Here is a 22,272-nt window from a genome sequence, read left to right on the forward strand (position 1 = left end):
ATAAAGTTCACCCAGTTATAGAAACAATCCAAATCCTGATTTAAAGCAGCAAACATTTGCTGCATAGCTACATTCACCATATGACACTAAAAGACCAAACTAAAGCTAACAGGTCTCTCAAAGCTGATGGGATGTGTAGAACACATGAAAGCAATTAAGCTAATTAATGGCTCCAATACGCATTGAGGCTTCATGATACAGCTTTGGGTGCTTTCAGTCCCACTGAAGAGATCAGACTTTTTGTGTTTCTATTGGTTCTTTCAGTTCAAAACACACATCTCACTCCTGAGCTTAGTCCGGTACACAAACTGATAGAAACATAACATTAACCACTGAATGACCAGGAACACTCTGCAGTTAAATGAAAGCTCTGGTGGTTGTTCACAGAGATCAGAGACAAAGTGTTTGTTCATAACTTGAAGTAAGGAATCGTAGAATTATCCCCAATGCTGATTTAAATTCCAATAATCACATCGATAACATTAAGCAGACAGCTTTTTATCATTTAGAGAATTTATCCAAAGTTAGACTATTTCCAACCATGGCTGATTCTGAGAATTCATGCATTCATCACCGGGAGATTGGATTACAGTAACTCCCTGTTTGTTGGACTGCCAAAACACTCAATAAACCTGTTACAACTTCTACAGAACAGAAAATCTTAACATGGTACTTCAATGGTAAACTCACTCCACTGGCTTCCAGTACAGTACAGAGTACGGGACAAAGTCCTCCTCCCAGTCCACAAAGCATTAAATAGCCTGGACCCAGAATATTTAACTCTGACCTTCTTCTCCCAGAGTCCCCCAGAGTTCTGTTTAAATTCACTGAAGGTGCTTTTAGTTCCTCAGCCCTCCTTTCTGTGGAACAAACTTCCTGAGGGCTGGAGAACAGAGACTATCTAAACCACTTCAGACATTCCGCTAGTTCGGAGTGCTTTGGCGGGTGTTTGTCTGTCTGTGGACAGATTTTGTCACCGCCATTGCATCACACCCCTGCAAGGTGCAGGCACCAAACTTTAAAGGTGTGCACGATGGGCGTGGTCTGAGCGAGGGCCCCGGGAGTAGAGGGAGGCTGGAGGTAGGGAAGGTTCCACTGCCCATCCCCAGTTTATGCCCTTGGAAGCCAGATGTGTCCCAGCACTTAACTTACGTTAAGTGTGATGTACTGTTACTAGTAGTTTATTTTCTCAGATTTCACCAAGTCCTTGGTGAAGTCCACCAACAAATGAAGGAAGAACTATGTGCAAAGGCATATCAGACATAAATTATTATTCCAAGCGGAGTATTTGACTTTGTCTTAGAACATGTCTGGGGGGAAAGAGCAGCTTTTAATGTGTTTGTCGTTTTAATTGGCATTTATCTATCTAATTATCTAACAGCATTATCAACCGACTTTATAAGATTAAAGTCAGCGGCGTCTGTCGTTTGCCGTGACCTCTTCCGCGGAGCTTTGCCTGTAGATAATGTCCTGACCGTTTTTCCTAATTGGACCTTGAATGCAGCGTCACTGATCCAGGAGTCAGCTGCGCGGTGTGGCTCCTCCGGCCGTACGGACAGATAGGAGACCGTGTGAAGCGCGGAGCCGCCGGAGAGACGTTGAGGTTTTGTCAGATGGTCAGTCAGCAGTAAAAGCCCTCCCACCCCCCCAACGTGTCGGTCAGATCCGTATCGGGGGCCGACAGAGCGTCCCGTTACCGGCGAGCAATTGATTTGAAGGGGAATGAGTGCTGACACATCCACGCAGTCAGCGAGGGCACGCGGCTCAGCCTCTCCGCGCAACGCCAGCTGAAGAGCGCGCGGGGGTGATGCGCGTTTGGGACTCTGGGAGGGGGGGACTTTGTTTCACTCGGAAACAGAAGCAGGGACTGCAGCGGTGAAGGGGGGCTGAACACCTGGACCACATTTGGATAATATGTCTCTGCTTAAACAGCGGGGGAGAGAGCTCGAGCGTTTCGACGGACTGTCGCTCATTTACTGGTACGTGAACAACGAACGAAGTTGCGCGTGGCGTTAGCTCTGGGGAAGAGAGAATGCTACACGAAACTTTGTTAGCATACACATCTGGAACAGTTATTAAATATACATTACATATTAAACACGACTGAAGAGCCGCTGTTTTTTATTTTTAATTTTTGTTCTTTATTGTTTTTAACTCATATTAGGCGCCCCCCCCGCCTACAATGTAGGATAAACACACACCTGCAGCGTCCTAATTAATTGGTGAAGTAATTACCTTCTAAGTTGACATTATTTAAAAGGGTCATGTTTTAAAATATATTTCCTGTCCACCTGATGAAGAATTCGGCTCCAGTTGAACTGAGCTGTGGATATTTGAGAGATCACTCGCAGAAAGTTTGCTGTTTTAGTGCTGTGTCTCTGCCCTAATGTAAAATATCTCTCTTATCTCTCTCTACAAAATAACACGGCACAAGACAATCAGCTAAAAATAGTTTAATAGAATAGGTTAAATTTTAGTTTTAGCCCCCCCCCACCTCTTTTCTTTTTGTTCTTACCTATTTCAATAACCAATCAATGTAAAACCCTGCAGATCAAGCAAATTCACAGTTAACGCTAACAATTCATCATATGTGCAGTTCATTTAAAGTATTGAAAGAGTTGGATGTGATCTTTTTAATGACTGACAAAATAAGGTAACATAATGCAGTGACAATGACTGATTTATTATTATTGTTATTATTGTTATTATTATCCTTTTTGTGGCATGATTGAAATATCAAATGGGATTCCCTATTTGGGACACAATGCCAAATAGGGAATGCATTTAGCATCTGTAAAGCAACAGTTAAGGCAGGTCACTCAAGGAAAACAATACAAGAGTTTTCCAGATAAAAATGGATTAAAAAAAAAAAGGCTGAAATGTGAATGATCCCATGGGAAAGTAGGGCAGTTTGGAGAGGGTAAGTTCATTTTGTGCTTGTGTTATGTCCCGAGGGGAGGAGTCAGTCAGCTAAATGTAGGTGCTGAGTGGACTGTTGAGGCTGGGTCAGCCGGGAATGCTTAAAGGCAGGCTGAAGGGAGGTGATATAACACTGCTGGGTGCCCCCCTCTCTGGATGACACCCGTCTTTTTCCAGCCATCTCTCCCCACAAGCAGAACCACCCTTAAAGTTTCCCTCATGATTCTCTCCTCCCAGAAATTACCCGAGCTCTGGGACTACTTTCTGATTTACGTCTCAGGAGCGCTAGAGTTTAATCCTGACAGCAAAGACATAGACCTGGGACTGTTTCCTCTCAGGATGAATCCCACCATTAAAACCAGGTAGGTGTGGCACAGTGAACACGGGGGACAGACTGGAGCAGTGGTTTTGGAGAGGTGCTGAATAATCTTCTGAGAAACTGCTGCTTTTAAATGCACCCAGGAGAGAGCTCAGTTTGCCGGGGTTGCTTGAAATTCGGCGGTGTGGTCAAAATAATCTCAAATCTAACTTTTAGGTGATTTTGATGAAGTTCAGCTCATAGACAGTTGTGAAAAAAAGAACAAGGAGTCACTTGTGTTGAACGCACATGGATGCTTTTCAGACTGGCAGATAGGATATTCTAAATTCTGTGGTTGTTGTACATGTTTGTACAAAAATAGTCTGTTTTCAAGAATATTAAAGACTAGTTTGATAAATTTATACTTTTGACAGTTTATATTTTAAATCTGCACTCAGTAATATGTCATTAGATGAAAAGATAATAGACTGCATCATTTATCTATATTGAAAGTCTTAAAAAAACAGGACTTGTAAAATTCCTTGATTTAAGTCATGGTGCATTAGTTTCTTCATACTGAAAATGGTGCATGTAGTGAAATGCCTGTGTAAAAGGGTGGTCCGCCCTTTGTCACATATGTAAATGGAACTTAGATAAGTCAGAAGAAAGGACGTGACTGGGTGGATAGAAAATTATTCAGGGTCATCTCAGCTTATTTTAGAATGCCTACTGATGCACAGTGTATAAAATAGCTTAATAAAAGGCATACTGAATAGCTGTTTTGCTGTGATAGTGATTATTGATGGAATGAAACCACAATGACTCAAAGTAAAGCCTCAGATTTGCTAGAAACAACAAAAGAAATGATAATGAAGGTGCTGCACATGAAAAAGGGGAGGTTATAAAAAGAAAGTCATTTATAATGGTGCTTGTCTTAAGAAATGTAAGAGATGAGATATCAGAGTCTGCCCTCTTTGTTTCGTCTGTGTCTCTGGACAGCTTTGTACAAGGGGACGTGCTTGCAGACATTCAGAACATCATACATTTCTTGTTGTTTCCGTTAAGGGAGATGTTTTCATTTAATTCCACTTATCCTCATTTATGGTTCTTATGTTTCATCATGCATTCCTGAAACATTTAAACAGTCATACATGGAACAAGAATCACACACTGCGGCTGCCAGCACGGATCAAACAGGACGTTAAGACAGTGGGACAGATGGTGCACCGCACAGTGCAAATACTGTTCTTTTTCTGTATCTGTCTCTTCCACTTGTATTTCACATTTTGCTGTTGGCACTTGATGCTTGGCTAAACAGAACCATCAGGCCAATATTGGCCTTTTTGTTAAAGTTCAAATATCGAGCTTTCAGTCTTGGTTAGCTCTGGTATGATGGAAGGAGTCACTACAGCATGTTTGTATCAGGTGACTTGTGTGTTGTAGCTCGTGTAATGTGTGTGTTTTATGAGAGATTTTACTCAGCAATAAGCGTTGAGCGTGCACTGAGCCCTGAATGCAGCCATCATTACCAGCCATGACAGCGGGGCTGGTATTGGTTTCTCTCTGTGAGTGTGTGACACTTGTAGTACGAACTACCACACAGACGGCTTTGACTAACTAGTCAGGAGTGTGTGTTGGTTGTCCTGTGTGCTTGTTGGTCATTGTTTGCTTTTTTCTTGTCCTTCTCAGTGATAAAAAACTTGTGTCACAGTGCTCCTCCACCACTCTGTGGTATTCTTCCACTGAAACACATTGTTTGTCCTGAGCAGTAATCTCTGAAAAAAAAAAAAATAATAATAATAATTTTTTTTTAACTTGTTTGAATAAAGTGATGCATCACAGTCCCAGTGTCATGTGACGTAGTTATGGGATGTGTTGTCAGATAGGGTTGGATAGTATGATCACATGTGCTGTGTGATGATCTACATTTATCCATACTGCTCATACTGTGGTGTCTTCCCATTTCCCCGGGTGTATTAGACCATTATGGGCAATTTTACAGACTGATCAGCAGGACTTGGACTTTAAATGATTATTGCATCACTGTGATGAAAGCTGTGGAATTTGTTCACAATTTACTTTTTCTTTTATAGTCCAAACTATTTATTGAATTAGTTTTAAAAAAAATAAATAAATAAAATAAAATAAAAAAAATATATATATATATATACACACACACATATACACATATATATACATATACATATATACACATGTATACATATATACATATACATATATACATATATACATATATATAATAAACATAATTGTCTGTTGCAACTGATTCATTTAAGCTCATTTAAACTCATTTGAGCTGGCAATAAGAGTGACAGAGGACACCTTCACAGTGTGTTGTAATATAGATCAAAATGAATTGGTTACTATTTAGATTATTTGTTGTGTGATCTAAATTGTGGCAGAGAGGTTTTCTATACTTTGCTGGGGTTAATTCTACAGGAACACTGATTACCATTAAAATGTCTCACTGTGATTATGGCGAATATTGTCTCTAAAACGGCGTGGAGCCCTTACAGACAGCATACAGTTACTTGGTGTCCTTGACTTGATGCGTATTGTGAAACTGACCACAGGCTGTGACAGCTGTGGCAGGTGTGACTGGATGCACTTTGACAGGTTATTTACTCAACTCCTGTCCTGTGGAATTCAGGCCTCTGGTGGCAACAAACATCACTTCAGTTCTGCTGTGACGGAGGAAAACAACATGCTCTCATTAAGTCACCTAGCCTTAGCGTCTCTCACCTCTTTATCTGGGACACACTGTTATGATGTACATATAAACAGGCGACAAATTAAAGGGAAAAACCTGAATAAATGAGTGGAGGAACATAAAGGTGCACTGCATGGGACAGTTCAGCAGTTAGCATCCAGTCATGCTCTGTGACATGGGTAAAACTGCTGAATGAGCCCAGTTAATTCTGATTTTGTATCAAGATGGCAAGAGGAAAAGATCTAAGCGACTTTGAAAGAAGGTTCATTGTTGGGTCACAGGTGGCAGGATGCTTCAGTCACTAAGACGGATCAACTGGATAGTGTTTCCTCCATTTGGATCTATGGGAAAGACCCATAGGTGACTGAGAATGTCAATGCAGGACGTGATCGGACTGTGTCAGTAACAAGAGGGGCGGGGGGGCATTTTGCTGGTATGGTTTGGATCCACTTGGCCCCTCAGAGGGAGGAGGTCCTGCAAACCAATACAAAGTTGTTCTGATTGATCACCTTTATCCTACGATGGAACATTTAGTTTTCTGGTCTCTTCCAGGATGATAATGCCCCACACTCTCCCACAATGTCAGTGAGACAGTCCGAAACAGGGCCTGTGAAGAGGCAAAACAAAGGAAATCACTAATGGAGCAGATCAGACAATGCTGAGGGAAATGGTCAGTTACAGGACTTCAGAACAGAAGAAGTGGGGAAAACTATCTGAGAAATCTCTCATGTCAAACCCAATCCAAAACAGACCTGTGGAAATGCTACCCAACCCTGATGTGCACAATTCTTTTTTTATTAAAGACACCTGGTTTGAAATGAACATGGAGATAATTAGACATAAGTAATTAGACAGTACCAGCACTGATAGCAGCATGATACAGTTTGACAAGAATAATTTTTGTGCAAGATACCGAAAAATGGCCCGAAATATTAATGGCCCTTCCAATATAAACCCATACTGACAGAACTGTAGTTAGTAGCAAGTCATTTTTTAACATCTTCACCAGAGCTGTCAAAAAATGGATGATTAACCTACAGTGACAAAGAGAAAATATGTTTGCAACTGATGTTTCAGGAATCTAAAAGAGATATTGGATCATTGAATATGTAAACGATTGCAGCTTCCAGTCCTGGGTATGCCTCTACCAGTTGTATACCAGGAAAAACGCAGTCTCTCCAATTCCGATCCTCTTATCCTCCGTCAGGCTGCATTAGGATCACTGGTGAACTGTTATCTTCAGGTCTCTCCAGATTCTCTGCGGGGTTCAGGTCTGGGCTTTGGCTGGGGCCACTCTGGGACATTCAGAAGCCTGTCCTAAAGCCGCTTGGCTGCTCTGGGTCACCACGCTGAAAGGTGAAACTTTGTTCTACTTTTCAGTGGTGTGCTTAGGAGCACTTTTTTTCTTTAGGGGTGTCTCTGTATTTGGCTTAATTCATTGTTTGGTCAATAAGCCATAATGACAAAGTGAAAACATGTTTTTTAGAATATTTTGCAAGTCTATTAAAAATCAAAATCTGCAATCTCATTTTCAAAAATATTCTGACCCCATATTCTGATATTCAGTACTTTGTAGAAGCTCCTTGACCACCTCGACAAGCTTTGAACATCTGGATTGAGCTGGTTGATCGCACTCTTCCGGGCAGATCCCCTGAAGCTCCGTGAGATTAGATGGGAAACCTCTGGACTCTCTGGTCTTCAGGTCTGGGCTTTGGCTGGTCTCAAGGACCTTTGACTCAAGTCAAGACAGTCAGAGACTTGTCCTGAAGCCACTCCAGTCTTGACCTCGATGTGTGCTTTGGATCGTTGTCAGGCTGGAAGGGTAAACCATTCTCCCAGTCTCAGGTCGTGTGAACTGTGGAGCAGGTTTTCTTTAGGGACCTCTCTGTATTTGGCTGCATTCATCCTCAATTCTGACCAGTCTCCCTTCCTACAAAGCTTGCTTTGTAGGAAGCAACAAAGCTTGCTTTGTAGGAAGCAACAAAGCTATGATGGTTCAGTTTTTTCTCCAAACAGAGGAACAGTCATTGCTGAGCACACCTCACCAGGCCGATATGTCAGTGTCTCCACGACATACTGGAAAAAGTATGCACTTGCGAGGCCACAATTATCCTGTATCCCTGTAAACTCTTGCAATATTATCTCCTCCTGTAGTTCTCTCTTAGATTTAACAGACACTGGGAGAATCAGCTCCATTCCTCCTTGTCAGGTAAAATCAATACTTAGTAATGGGATTTCAATTCACCCGTTATTGACTGCTCTTGTCCCCGTTCCCTCCGGTGATGATCGATTTGCTGGAAATGGCTTCATTGGGTTTGATTTTCTCTCTACAGAAGATGCGGCTCCTGAAGCAGAACGCTGACTGATTTTTTTAGTTTGCTTGTTGCTGTTTTTTTTTTTTGTTTTTTTGTTTTTTTTTCTTAGCTGACTGGTCTGTTGTGTCTGTTTAGGGGTGTCAGAGGTGTCAGAGGTGTTCTGTTTCTTCATTACAAGTGAGAAGATAGAAGTGGGCTGCCGGTGTGTGCCCTAACAGTTGTAATTAGCTGAGACAAGCTCAATGCCTTTCATGCAATTGAAGGCTAATTAAGTGATTAGGGAAGTCCTCGCTCATGCATTTTAGTCCTCATTTTGTGTCTGGGACATGTCTAGAATTCACTTCTTTTATTTATTTCGATGCTACGTCTCGTCAAAAACTTTTTCTTAGAATTACTCAAAATAAAAATCCTGAACCAACACCTCAGTACTCCTAAAAGATGATGAGATGTTTTGAGAGGAAGCCACAAACATTTCAGTGCTCCAGAAAAGTAGACTTGGAGTACAGATACAGACTCTTGGATTCATGAATTACTCTCAAACCAAAATACAGGAGTCCTAAAGTTAGGGTTAGTGGTTTGTGTCCGCCTTGTGCAAACACACCTAAAGCAACTATAAAGTGTGTTTATCTGTGTGTGCTGACCTGAAAAAGTTATCTGGCATTAAATCTCAGTGCACCTCTTCAGAGTGTGGCCTCCCTGTTTATCACGTTGCTTCTCCCTCTGATCGGCTTATGTGACTGTTTAAAAAAAAAAATATTCAGGTACTCACAGGAAATTAAATAGCACAGACCCAATCTCTAATGCATGTTACCTCTCCTCAGTCTGTATCTGTCCAGCTTGCTGTTTTTTGGAGGGGGTTTATTAAACTTCTTTGTTCTTCTAAAGCTTCTTTGGAGTAAAAATACATTTTTACAGTTCTCAGAGCTTAAATATTCGGATACGTCTTAATTCCTTCCATTACTGGATTCAAAACTTTCAGCTTCCAAAGAAGCAGTGTGGGGTTGGTTTATCTTTTTCTTCAGTCAGTCTCTGTTGTCTTCTGAATCAGTGCTGACTGATAGCAAACAGATATATATATGTGATAATCCTTTTAGTATGATACTTGAATAGAAATGGGTCAGTACTTAATAAATGCTAGAAAGGCCTAGAGTACATGAGATTCATGTTAATATAATGTTCTCATCCTTCCTGATTCTCCTACTTTAATCCAGCACGTTCACAACTTAAAATAAATCGACTCAGAAATTGAACACAGGCAGGGAAAACACTGGTAAAGGACTTAATCAGCTGTGCAGCCATTTTAATCCTTGGAATATGCAAAAGATAAAAGAGACTTGTTAGTACTTTTTAAATTAATATTACATAGGAGGGTGAAGCCTTTGATTTTTTTTTTTTTACCTTGTTTTCCCACTTTAATACTTAAGAGTCCACAGGTCCACAGTAAAAGTAATTACACTACTGAAATAATAAATTATAAATAATAAATAACCCTAACCCAATAAGCAAAGAGCTTCAGGAAGAGAGCACAACTGAAGAAAAGGTTGACAGTTTTTGTCTTTAACAGTAGCCACACAGTGAAATGGATGTTATGACCGGTTTCTTCCTGAATGCACCTTCAACATAAGACACAGGGGGACAAAAGCCAATGTCCTCGTTTTGTGCAAAAATATATTTCATGGTTTTTCTGAAGTGAACGTGACGCTTCAGCAGTGTGAAATGGATCTTTTAAAGTTCTGCAGCTAAACAAGGACACGCTGCTCAGAGAAACACAAAGTGGGAGTTTCAAAATAAAAAGACTTTAACTTTGAAAGGTATCTGCTTTACTGGACTAATGCAGGCTGAATACATTTTTGCACAAAATGAGGACTGTGGATTTTGTCCCCACATTACATACATTGACAGTGCAGTATCAGATAAGCCCGTCCAGTGCCTCAGGCTGTTTTAAAGACTGCCATGTCAGTAGTGTCGAAGGCTGCACTTAGGTCAAGCAGAGGAACTGAGCACATGCCTGCATCAGCATTCATTAAAACGTTGTGCTTGACTTTGAGAAGGCCTGTCACAGTAGTGCAATCTTGCTGAAAGCCAGATTGGAACCTTTCAATAGATATCGTTGTTTTCCATGGCTGCAAGAAGCTGCTTTGAATCAATAATTTATTTTTTCCAGAATTTCAGAGATTAAGTGGAGTTTAGACATGGGACAACAATGATCGTGGATGGAGCGATCCATGGCCTGTCTGAACAGTTTGGATTACTCCAAACAAAACCTGTTTCACTGTTCATGTGGGCATCTGACCATTGTTTTTAGAAAGACTTGACAAATTGCAAACCCATTCTTTAATTATTCATTATTATAACCTGAAAGGCAAGACAGTATCGATTTTCTCCAAATGTGATAATCACCTTTTGCTCCAGTCAAGTTGACCTCAGGGCGAGAGCTGGTACCCAGGCACATGAATGTCTTTTCTTTCCCTCCTCCAGGCACCAGCTGCTGCCTATTTTGATCCTTTAAATGATTCAAGAAACACTGTGTGTGTGTGTGTGTGTGTGTGTGTGTGTGTGTGTGTGTGTGTGTGTGTGTGTGTGTGTGTGTGTCTGTGTGTCTGTGTGTCTGTGTGTTGTATGTACATTAGGCAGCTCTGATCTAGAAAGTGTAAATTAAGATTACAATTCAGAAGAGAAATACAGAAGAGACTCATTTGTGTGATTAACGTGATACTTCATCTTAAACGTAAAAACATTTCTTTTGCTCATGGCTGCTGCGGCGCTGCATGCCCTCCATCTGTTGACCAGCCACCACTGATCAGAGCTGTGTTAAGTTTAAACTTATGCAAAATAGTCTCAGTCTGAGTCAGATCTATGCAGCCAAAACATCACACATTGGCCAAACGTAAATACAAATGCGTTACAATGAGAAACACTGAATTCTGACACAGCTGTGTTTGGTAGCCTTATACTGCTGAGGTCTCCCAGGAACCAACTCAGAGTCCTGAACCTCCCTCAGAGATCAGTGCAGCATCCAGGACCTGTTAGTCTGAACCTGTAGCTTATCTTCCTCATCTATAGAGGGCAGCCTCGTAACTGAAAACACTTGCCTGTGCCACCCATCTCTTTAGTTTCTGTCTTGTCTTTGTGTTACAAACACACACACACACACTTATCATATTAGTGTGTGTGTGTGTGAGCATGCGTGCCAACGTCTCTGTGATTGAGTCCGGGCCTGTTTGATTTCTCAGTGAGGATTGGATAATCTCATAATCTGATAACGACCCACTGTGCAGATTTAGTGATTAAAGTTCTGAGGCAAATGGTTGTTGCCATGGCTGCCAAATAGAAAAAGAGAATAAATCTGTGTATGATGAAAAAGTGTGTGTGGTTCGGGGGGAGTGAGTGAATGCATACTGGAAAGCATTTAGCTTAAAGAGGCAACTCTATGTAGAACTACAGAGCTGGCAGTTCATTCTCAGCGTGGTTGGCAGCATTTAGAAGAAGTTTCACACTGATTTTACATTGGGTTTTTTCTGGTGGCAGACCAGTGTGTAAAAATCATTTTAACCCTTTTCAGTGAAGCTGAGGCATAGGAGGTTAATGGATGGATAAATACACAAATATCTAGCTAAACACCTCAGATATGGTCATAAAGTCTTATCAATATATGATTGAGCACTGTTTGACTGTAGGCAGCTGAAATCTTTATGATAACAGATGAAATTTGACAGAGTGGTCTAATTAAATTTGCGACAGCTAAATCTGTTTTAAACCAACAGTGATGCAGCTCGCTAGAGGACGAGTCATCATTGTTTTCTCTCTGCTCACAAGTATCCAACAAGCATAAGGCTCCATAAATGTAATAATAATAAAAGGCGGCAGGCTCAGGTTTAACATTACTGTACATTTTTATACTGTATATTTTTACAGTGCCTAGTTCTGTTTTTACAAGTTTTAGAGGATTTTGCCATTGTTCATGATGCATCTGAGATTGCTGTGGGTATGAAACTAGCATTTTTACATTCCACTCAGCTCTACAGTCCTTTTTTTAGTTTCCTTTAGCTTATTTTCATTTGCAGACACCGTGCTCATCAACCTTATTTCCAGCCGGAAATAAGGGATCATTTAGCAGCTAAATAGCCAGAATTGTTTCTCAGGAATAGGTGGAGACTAAAACAGAGCGAAAAGGAGAGTGACATTCATCAAGTGGAAACAAACACCACCTTAATTGAATAATAATTTAGCTGCGTTTGCTGAATTTGTTAATAGGTAACTTTTCACTTACACATTCCATATCAGCACAACATTCAAGTATGAATGTTGTGTTTTAATCTTGCTCTGCTGTGCCCAAAAATCCAAAGTGGCCAAAAAATCCAATTATGCAGCTTTAAATCTTTACTTGTCTTTGAATTTCATTTGAATCAGTTACTGTGTACATCAACCTCAAAATAGAAAGGGAAGTAAAAAACATTTACAGACCCTGGCAGCCCAAAGCACACAACCAAAAACAGAATGCTCGATCTCCAAAGTGAAGTATATATGGTAACACCCTGCAGCCCTCTGCCTTTTTGGTTCAGGTTTAATGCACCCTTCAGTTCTTCAAAGCATCTTGCAAAGACGCTTTGAAAACGGCTAAGCCTCTCTAGGTATTAGAGTTTTAAAAAAAAAATGCAGGATTTCATATATTATGTAATCCAGTGGCTGATCAAAGTAAACACAAGTCAACCAAATCAAATGCCCACTGAATGAATCTAGGTGGCTTACCCCAAATGTTGGATTGCCATTTGAAAACCACACAAAACACACCAAACTAATGAAACATGGATAGCAGAGGAAGATGAATGCCTTAAGGTCCCCAGAGAGCAAATCGTGCCCCTCTGAATGGCTGTCAGTATGGTGAAAGGAACAACAAACTGCCCTGCAACTGGAGTTCTTTCTTGAATTTCTCGCAAATGATCTTGACATCGAACATGAATGTGTTTGTCTTCCATTGACAGAGAAGCAAGTTCAGGTTTAGACCATGTGTGGCGGAAGCGTGGAGTGGATCACTCCCCTGCCAAAATTACAGGAACTACAGCAGCAACAGATGTAGTGTTGAGCCTTAGACCTGTGTTTAACTGGTTCAACACGTTAGCTAAACTCCTCTGAACCTGGGTTTCAGTCTGAGGTGTACACTAAGTGATGCTGTGAAAACATGGTGACTATCCAACCATAAAAACATGATTCCATAGGTTTTGTTATGACTCATACTTACATTTTATTGTTAAGCGGCCTCTAATGATTGCGTGAGGCCACATCAGTTGTTTTAGCAAATGCCCTAGGATAGCATTGACGTTGACAAAACATTTAACACAGGAGACCACTGTTTGTGTCCCGTTTTCCAGTCAGTAGTTCCATATCCTTGACCGCATGTTTATTATCGTAACCACAGTGACCAAGGTCCTCTAACCTTAGTTAGTACACATTTTAACCTGAACCGCTATCTTTCCCTAAACCTAACCAAGTTGTTTCTGTTCCTAAACCTTAGCCTTGTTACACTGTAAAAGAGTTACTTAGAGTTTATCTCCTGTCAGCTAATTCAGGAAATGTTCCTATCAGGTTTGTATCAGAGGGTATGAGACATATGATGTTTTCTGTAGTTTTTGTTAGGGGACTTGTTGTCGCTACAGATAACAACAACAACACTGGTATCAGCATCAGCTTTCAAAACCCCAGTCAAACTGTAGTGGGAGTGAAGTCGTTCCTCTGGCTGTGCAGTGATTTACAGTAAGACGTCAGGATTCGTGTGTGTGTTGGTGAGCTGCTGTGACAGTTTACTGTCATCAGTCATTCATCCTGTCCTGGTGTTATCGTATCACAGAAGGATTGGCATGTTGGTGTGCAACTGTTACATCACCAAGATGATGAAATTTGGTCGTAAAATCTGATACCGGATACAGACACATGCACGGCTAGGCGATCGTGTTAAATGACTTTGCGTCTTGTGTGCGGGTAGTAATCTGGACGTGTCGGGGTCCTCATAATACGCACTTAAACTGAATGGAAATGATTTTCATTCACCATTCTCTGATTTTAATTCCATATTTCAGGGTTCCGCCAACAGCAGTGACAACAAGTTGGGTACCATAACGGCCGAGCTTACATCTGTGCTCTCAAAGCCTGTCTCTGGAGTCAATACAAGACCTTGGGGTTGGGTAAGAGGCTGGACAGCCTCCAGCTTCTTCTAATCTCCACAGCTGAGTAAACATCAGAAACCTTGGCCTGGCTTTAGATGAATCGCTGCACTGCTGTCACTTTAAATAATGGTTTATTTAATTCCAGTTCTTTCGAGAGTGTAGGGATCCAACAGGATTCTCTTAGTTTCATAAAGTTGAAATCTGAGCCAAGATTCAGCCACGGTTCTTCTGTTAGAGAACCACAACAATGAGCTAAAGGAGGCTAAAAAGTTTCCTGTGGTAGCTACATCCAACACCTTTCACATTACACATGGTCGCCAGTGCAGTTTTAAAATAGTCAGTTCATTTAAAATGGACAATACAAGATCTAGAAACATTTTTTTTCTTTTCAGAGGAGCCTTATTGAGAGGCTTCTGATGTCTCACCCTCTGAAGAGTTGATTCAGTTACAGCATGTACTTTTTCCTCAGCAGGAGCTGCCTCTGCTCTCTCCACATCTCTTAAGTAAAATCCAGTGGGTTGTTCTATCCTAGCCTGGCTGCACTAAGAAATGTTTTGTATTAACAATGGTTCGAATGTAAAAGCTGTCTGCCATAGTGATTCATTTACAGAAAAGCATCACAAAGTCTCCCGTTCCCCTCATTGTTTTGGTTTCCAACCCACAAATGTGTTGTTTCATTGCCAGAAACGTGATGGATGTTAATGTAGCCAAATAGAGCTTTACACATGGGCGGTGAGCTAACAGCTGCTAGTTGTAGAAGCCAAAGCAAATCACCATATCTGCTTCTAAAAATACATAAGTCAAAAATATAGTGTAAAATATTAAATATTATCCCAATAATAGACTATAATGTGTGTGTGTGTAGAGTTTGAAGAAATGTAGCATAATCTGTGCTTAGTGTTCAGAGTAACCGAGTAGCCCTCTTATAAAGGTCTATATTTAGCACGTTGTTGTGCCATATGGATTTGTGTGTATTATCCTTTTACCATAAGCTTATCATCTCTTCATCAATTGGCACCCTTCATATCTGCTTGGCAGCTGCACCGCATCATGAGGGGGAATACGCAGAGCCGGTGTTGACAGCGAGAATCAGACGTCCGAGAAAAACAAAAACAAAAAAACAAAGACATGTTCCAAAGGTTGAAAGTGCCTCTAGGTTTTGCCAGGTACGTTTTCAGCTGTTGCACAGTCGGTTGGGCCAAATTTACTCGAGGATGTCTCCTGTGCCTGTGTGCCAGGGATTATGACGCTACGCTGAGCTGATATAGACTGTATTCTAGGAAATTTTCACATGTATTAAGCTTGGTAGTGAAGCTATTGGTTCCTTGTGTTTGTGCCAAATTAATATTTTCCTGCACGGTGGTGCTGTATTTTGCATTGAAGCTACCAGTTGCGGATTTTTTATGTGTTTTTCAGTGTTTACTCAGATTTACAGCAAACAGTTTGCAGAATCATATTACACTGATGGATACGAGTATGCGTTTGTTTCTCTGAAGCAGCATTTAGACCATCACATGATTCCGAACTCCACTGCAACCTGGGAAAAGGGAAAGAAACACACCTTTCACTGACATACAGTGAATCGGGACCTTACCATTTTTGCTAGGTCTATAATTCAGGTGTGTTTGTCTGTGTTAGTCTGTGATGGGTTGGATATGTGTGTGCTTCCCTGCCTTGGCTTGGAAAAAGCGTGTTCCACCCTGTACAACTAAGTGAAAATAGAAACTGTATGGATGCGATGTTTTATTGTCTCATCATGTCTGATATATGACTTTCAAAGAAAGAACGTTTCTTTCTGTTGTTATACTTCACGAAATAACATTTGTTTATTTATCAAAAACAGAAATAGATGTTGTTCGGCAGTGGAAAATAATTTGCTGGCTGCAGCCTGAACCGGCAGCAACAAAACAGATGCTGACAGGCCTGAACGACAAATGACAATTCTAAGTAATGGACGACAACTGAGGATTAAATTGCTGTCTCTAAATGGGAGAGTGGGGCACTTATGCATTAATGTGTTTAAAGGCATCTAAGCCCCTCTCCTGCTCTGCTGCAGTTCTCTTTGGCGGAACAAGCAGCTGTTAGTGCAGTGTGGTGGCAGAGGAAATATTTCATCCCAAATCTTTTCTGTTGTGTAGAAAAGTCATTTACCACTAAGATTCTGTTATTTTTAAACTAACTTTTAGATGATAATATTTAAAAATAAAGTGAGGTTAGATTTTTTTTTATAATGACTGTATTAGAATCCAATATAACCTGGTTGATATAATATTTGAACAAACTTGAAAAATGTTCCACACACTGGAGCTGTAACTGGAACTGAGAACACCCCGAATAACTATCAGTAAAAAAAAAAAAAAAAAAAAAAAAAAAAAAAAAAAAAGGGACAGAATCAACAACTTCACTTGCTCTGGTTTCAAGCAACAAACGTAGCCCAGCAGGCACAGACATGGTGTCAGGTGCTCTCTGAGGAAACGTGTGATGAGAAACCTCCACAAAAAAAAAAAACAAAAAAACATTTGCTCAGTCTCAGTGCCCTGTTTTTTTTTTTTTGTCATTTTTCGACTTTAGTTATGTAAGAGATTAAATGTGAGTGGGTGAAGGTGGAGATGTTTGGAGCGGGCAGTCTGGTTAACTGGAATTAGAGGCTGCCTGTGTAGACAGACCCATCATGTGGCTGAAAGCTGAAGGCTGAAGGCTCGTGCGGGAGCTCCGACCGACCGACCCGAGCGACCGTCCGTCCGTCCGTCCGTTTCACCGGAGAAGCGGGCTCCATGTCAAAATGCCAACCTTTTCAGTCATGTATAAAGGAGCTGTCATCATTAGCAGGTAAAAAAAAAAAAAATGTTGAGGGTCTTTGAGGATGGAACGCGGGGGTGGACGCCGCGGAGTGCCTATATACTCTTAGTCAGGTGTTGAGTGTATGTTGTAGTGGCGGTGCTGGAGTCACATTTACTGCTTCTGTTTGTGGAAGAACAGGTGAAAAATGGAGATGTTATTGTATGTGTGGGGGGTAAAAACGGTGTTTTCATTGAACTGGGGGCTCGTGCGGCGTTCGCGCGCTAAGCCGTTAACTGTCACTCGATCAACGGTGCTGCGTTTACGGTGTGTGAAAATGCTTTAACGGAGTGTATTTCCTAATGTTTATCAACAGGCAACACAAAGGGTGTGTGTGTGTTATTTCAGTGACCATTAGGCTGAATAGGATAGACCCCTCTCCGTCTGTCGTCTATGGGGCTCGTGCGCCGCGCGCGAGCAGAGCTGATTGCTTTTTAATTTAATTCTGTCCATCCTGTGGCTTATAATGTAACCTGTAATAGTCTTTCCGAAAAAAAAGTTAGTCTCACGATTTTAGCTGACTTCTTCAGATGAAGGGTTATGTAGGAAGTTCAGAGTAAATTCATTCATATCTGAAATCAAGGTAACACCAGGATTTAATCAGTTAATCAGTAGTGATGTCCTGTTGAGCACATGCAGATCATCAACCATTAATACCTACTTCTCACCTCTCCCCTTACTGTTGTCAGTTCAGTTTACTTAAAAGAAACTGTCTTTTTGTCCTTTAAGTAAAGACAGTATGAGCCACTTCCGAGGATTATTTCTGTAAAGACCCTCTTAACAGGAGTATAGCAGGCTCATGAATTTTAATGATGAAGCTTCCCTTTTATTGATTGTAGATCACCGATTGTGTTTTTAAATGTGTTATTTGCATCCCTTCTACCAGCCTAGTCTAACTCTGTAGTCCAGATCAACACTAAATAATTTCATGCTGGATGCTGAAGTGGTTACTAAGAACACCACAACAAGGAAACGTGATTTTAGCCTTTTCCTTTGAATAATATACAAAAGCCTGTTGTGATACTTTCATGTTTAATCAGTGTTTCCTGCAGGTTTTCATCTTAATCTTGGTTTAAATACAGTGTGATGGAGGCATTTGGAGCCCCACGACAATGTAGCAAACATAGTGGTGGGCAAACATTGTGTAATGATACAAGTACAACTTGTGACTCAGACAGAAAGGAACCCAAACATTTAAAAAAAAGAATTAAGGAGGAAAAGCTGGCTCTTCTTGTGTTTACAACTCTGGTGCCAAATCATCCTGATTAAAGTGAGTGAAGTGAATGTAGTGGATCATCTCCTCGGGAAGAACCGGAACAACTGTGTGAGGGGTATAGAGTCTCTTCTTTTGGCAAAAAAAAAATAACGTTTTCTTTCTCACAATAATGCAGTGCTTAGCTTTCGACAAGTTATGAGAATCAAACAGTGAGACTCGTGCTATATTTAATCAGTTTTACTTGTTTACTGGCTCAGTGCGGCTTGCTTTTTGTCACAGGTGCCTACCTGGTTTTTTTTTTAATATAGAAAAGACTGAACGAAAGGAAAATTCGACTGCTGGCACTGTAGAGCAGTGTTTGGATGAGGATTACTATATTGCTTGTACCTCGTGCTGTACCACGCGATGCAGGCGCCAGCACAGGAGTGATGTGTCTAATTTCTGATGAGCGGCAGTTGATGGGCAACATGGTTATGTAAATAATGCGGTTTTTAAAAAGATTTTAAAGCTGTGTTTTATGTAAATAAAATAATCATTTCATTCTTGACCTTGAATACAGTAGTTTGAACAAAAAAAATAAAATATTCACACAGGTACATTCGAATTTTCATTATAATTATCATGATTTTTGATGAAGATAAGAAAATTCAATTTTAATTTTAATTCTTTTTTTCTAGCGCTTTTCAGCCACATCTCAAAGTCTTCACATGTGATTGAAGGATCATATCACTTTATAACAACTGTGCTGCGCTGTCAAGGTTCAATATACACATGAATCGATGACTAGCATGAGAGCATCATCTTAAATCGTGTGTTTCCACGTCATTGCTTCGCACTTCTGTCTGTCTTCCCGTTTTATGAATAGTACATTCTGCTGCTGACTGTGCTTTTATTCATAAGGACATTTTTTTTTTCACTTGAAGTTCAGCATGTCCTCAATTAGCCTCATTGTTTCAGTGACAGGAGGGAAGTGTCAGGTGGCTGCTGGTGAAACCCTCTGCCGCTGAAATATTGAAAACCCTTCTTGTCATTCTGGTGACGAGTGAACAGGGGACTGTGAGTGTCATCGCTGAGAAGACACTGCTCCAGATTCCCAAAATGAACACAATTATCCTCTTCAATTTACTAACAAAGTGTTGCTAATATTATTATGTGCTAGTTGATCTTGTTAATCTCAGGTGTTTTACATTATCTTTTGTAGTGAACAGTCAGAACAAATGGATGTTCTTTAATTGCTACTTGGAGCCAATGTTAGATGGATTAGGAAAACTGGGCTCGGTTCATGTGCAGCGCTGTTACATAAGTCAACGATCATTTCTGCCAACCTCATCTACTGGAGATTACTGTACAGTGTGTGAGCTCTGACCAAGATGCTTTTTATTTTGTCCTGTTGACTGTGGCTCAGCTTTATATGGTCTCCTTTTGCACCTGCATTCGTAAAGCTGAAGCAGAACTCAAATCTAAATAACTTAAAATATCGTTTCTCATTGAAGTTTTTTGGTTACATCTGTGAAAACGTCCTTTTGCACTTTATTACTTAACTATGCAAAAGAAATTTGACAATTTGATTTGATTTGTAGGACGTAAAGAATAATGAATACAAGTACGAGACAGAAAGTGAGGTGTTTGTTCTAATTATTTTAAGCATGTTGATGGTTATACAAAGGCAGCCTGCAGTGTTTTAATCCTTTTGCATGCACTGTGTAACACCCTAAAGGCTAAAGCCCAGACTCTGGATGCAGAGTAGGTCAGGACTTGAAGCCAGGTCTTCACAAGTCCTCTTACCTAAATGAGAAGACTGGTTAATTGCCGTTGTGTTCCAAAACAACCCTATTTTCTGATGGGATTCTCAGAACAGTAGGTTTATCAGCCTCTTTAGCCTCTGTCTGGCTTAAAAGACAGATCTTCCGTTGTACTGTATTTCCTCAAATAAAAACCAGAGTCAATTAAAAGTCAGGTCTCTGATAATGAGACAGACAGTTAAGCAGGCCACACGTGGCAGACCTGCAGCAGGTTCCTTAAACACCGATGCTTGACTGCAAATCTCCAAATTTGAAACATCAAATTTTGCGTCCACACTGACCACACAGGGCTCTTTTTTGATGATTGGCTCAATCCCACAGGACCACACACTCAACCATAATAGTAACATCATACTACGTCCACATTTGCTTCTTAGAGTCAGCAGTCATTATTCACATGAGTACGAGCAGTCACTAACCAGAAAAACAGAAACATAGGTCATTTTCGGCCTTTGATTAAATTTCCGATGATGTAGTTTTTCAGGTGAGTCTGATAAATGTTCTGCTCCTCAACTCTGCTGCAGGCTACAGGCTCTAGGCCATGGTGCTGTCAGGTGCCGCATTGAATGGAGATGGATGCATGGAATGAAAAAGACAACATCTCTGGTTCTGGTTCATCAATTTTGATCCTTTCGAACTGCACTACATCAAAAAAATCTGCTGTGTAGGATAGGAGCGTTGTTCTAAATTTCTGGAGTACTTTGTCTTTGATGAGAGGACAGTGGATAGTTATACAGAATTAGAATATAGCTCTCTTGCTCACTGTTATCAGCTGAATAGCAGCGAGGTGGTTGTTTTGCGTTCTTCTTTACATCTTGAATATTGTGATTTGGTTTTGTGATATTGTTGTGTTATGGTTTTACCTAATTACCTGGAAAGTTAGCTGCTAGTTTTTTCCTATTTTTCTGTTTGGTGTTGCCAAATTTGGGTTTTAACACTAATTGTGATGTTTTTTTAATATATATATGTGTATGATTTATTGTACATTTGTTACAGTATATGTCCATACAAGCTTTGCTTCCATATACAGAATATTAGTCAGTAAGTCTACAGATAAGATGTAGTCAGTCTCAGTTGTTGTATTCTACCATAATCACAGCTAACTCCATATATGCTCTGGTGGCAGTTTATTAGGAACATCTAGCTAGAATTTTAGCCTTTAGCTTGTGGTGCTGTTGAACTATACTTATACTATACTCTTATTTAGCCTCCCCTCACTGGGCTGGGAAAAATAATTGAAACACCTGTTAGTATCATACAATACAATTCAGCAGCCTCAGAGGCTACGTCCTCCAAAACACTCAACACTGAGGAATCAACACAAGTAGTTCACAAAAATAGTTCACACACATTCTGTGTTGATATGAGCTAAAGAAAACCAAGAATAAAAGATTTTTGGTTTTTAAATCCAGCCAAGACGCTGTGTCTCCAGACCTTGTTCAGATCATAAAAGACTTGATGTTGCCCGTGCTGAATGAACAATATGTAGTGATGGGACTGCCGTTACCTTTGCTGTTAACACTGTTTTAAAGATAGATGGTGTATTCTCAGGTGGATTGTTGTCTGAGGCGGCAGCTGCAGACGTGCAGACCAGCACCAAGATTCCCTTTCTACACGGCTGAAAACTGAATATATTTTCCCAAGTCTGAGCTCAGTGCTGGTTTGCTCTTATGTTAAAAATGTACATGGAAAAGCCAAATGCTTTGAATCTTCCTTCTTCAGTCTTGCATCTAGAGGTGTATGAATATGTGTAACTCTCAGCGAGTGATGGCAGACAGTGTCAACACAACAGTTCTCTCCCCAGAGGGACTTAATGTGTTTGTCCAGGGATTACAGGGGCTATTCACCGTCGAGACCAAAAACTGTCAAGAGGATTGGAACCTGTGTCACTCAGCTACAGTTTTTTTTTTTGGTTTCATGTGTTAGACTGGTCTGTTTTGAACCAATCTTAGACAGTTGCACAAAAATAAATGTATGAAGACCAAATATATT

The 22,272-nt window shown here is 40.5% G+C and overlaps 1 protein-coding gene across 2 annotated transcripts in view; it reads left to right on the forward strand.

The window, feature by feature from the left end:
* Positions 1 to 1,583: 1,583 nt before the first annotated feature.
* Positions 1,584 to 22,272, forward strand: part of si:dkeyp-72e1.9 (syntaxin-binding protein 4) — a 50,427-nt gene continuing 29,738 nt past the window's right edge. The window contains exon 1 of one of the 2 annotated variants that reach the window (XM_041061830.1): positions 1,584 to 1,979. In XM_041061830.1, the coding sequence (XP_040917764.1) occupies positions 1,915 to 1,979 (65 nt within the window). In that variant the 5' untranslated portion in view covers positions 1,584 to 1,914. Of the gene's footprint in view, positions 1,980 to 17,121; positions 17,254 to 22,272 lie in introns of those variants that run through there. The other variant, XM_041061831.1, reaches the window with a different exon arrangement.

This window comes from Toxotes jaculatrix, chromosome 18 (genome assembly GCF_017976425.1).
Source record: "Toxotes jaculatrix isolate fToxJac2 chromosome 18, fToxJac2.pri, whole genome shotgun sequence".
NCBI classification, from domain to species: domain Eukaryota; kingdom Metazoa; phylum Chordata; class Actinopteri; family Toxotidae; genus Toxotes; species Toxotes jaculatrix.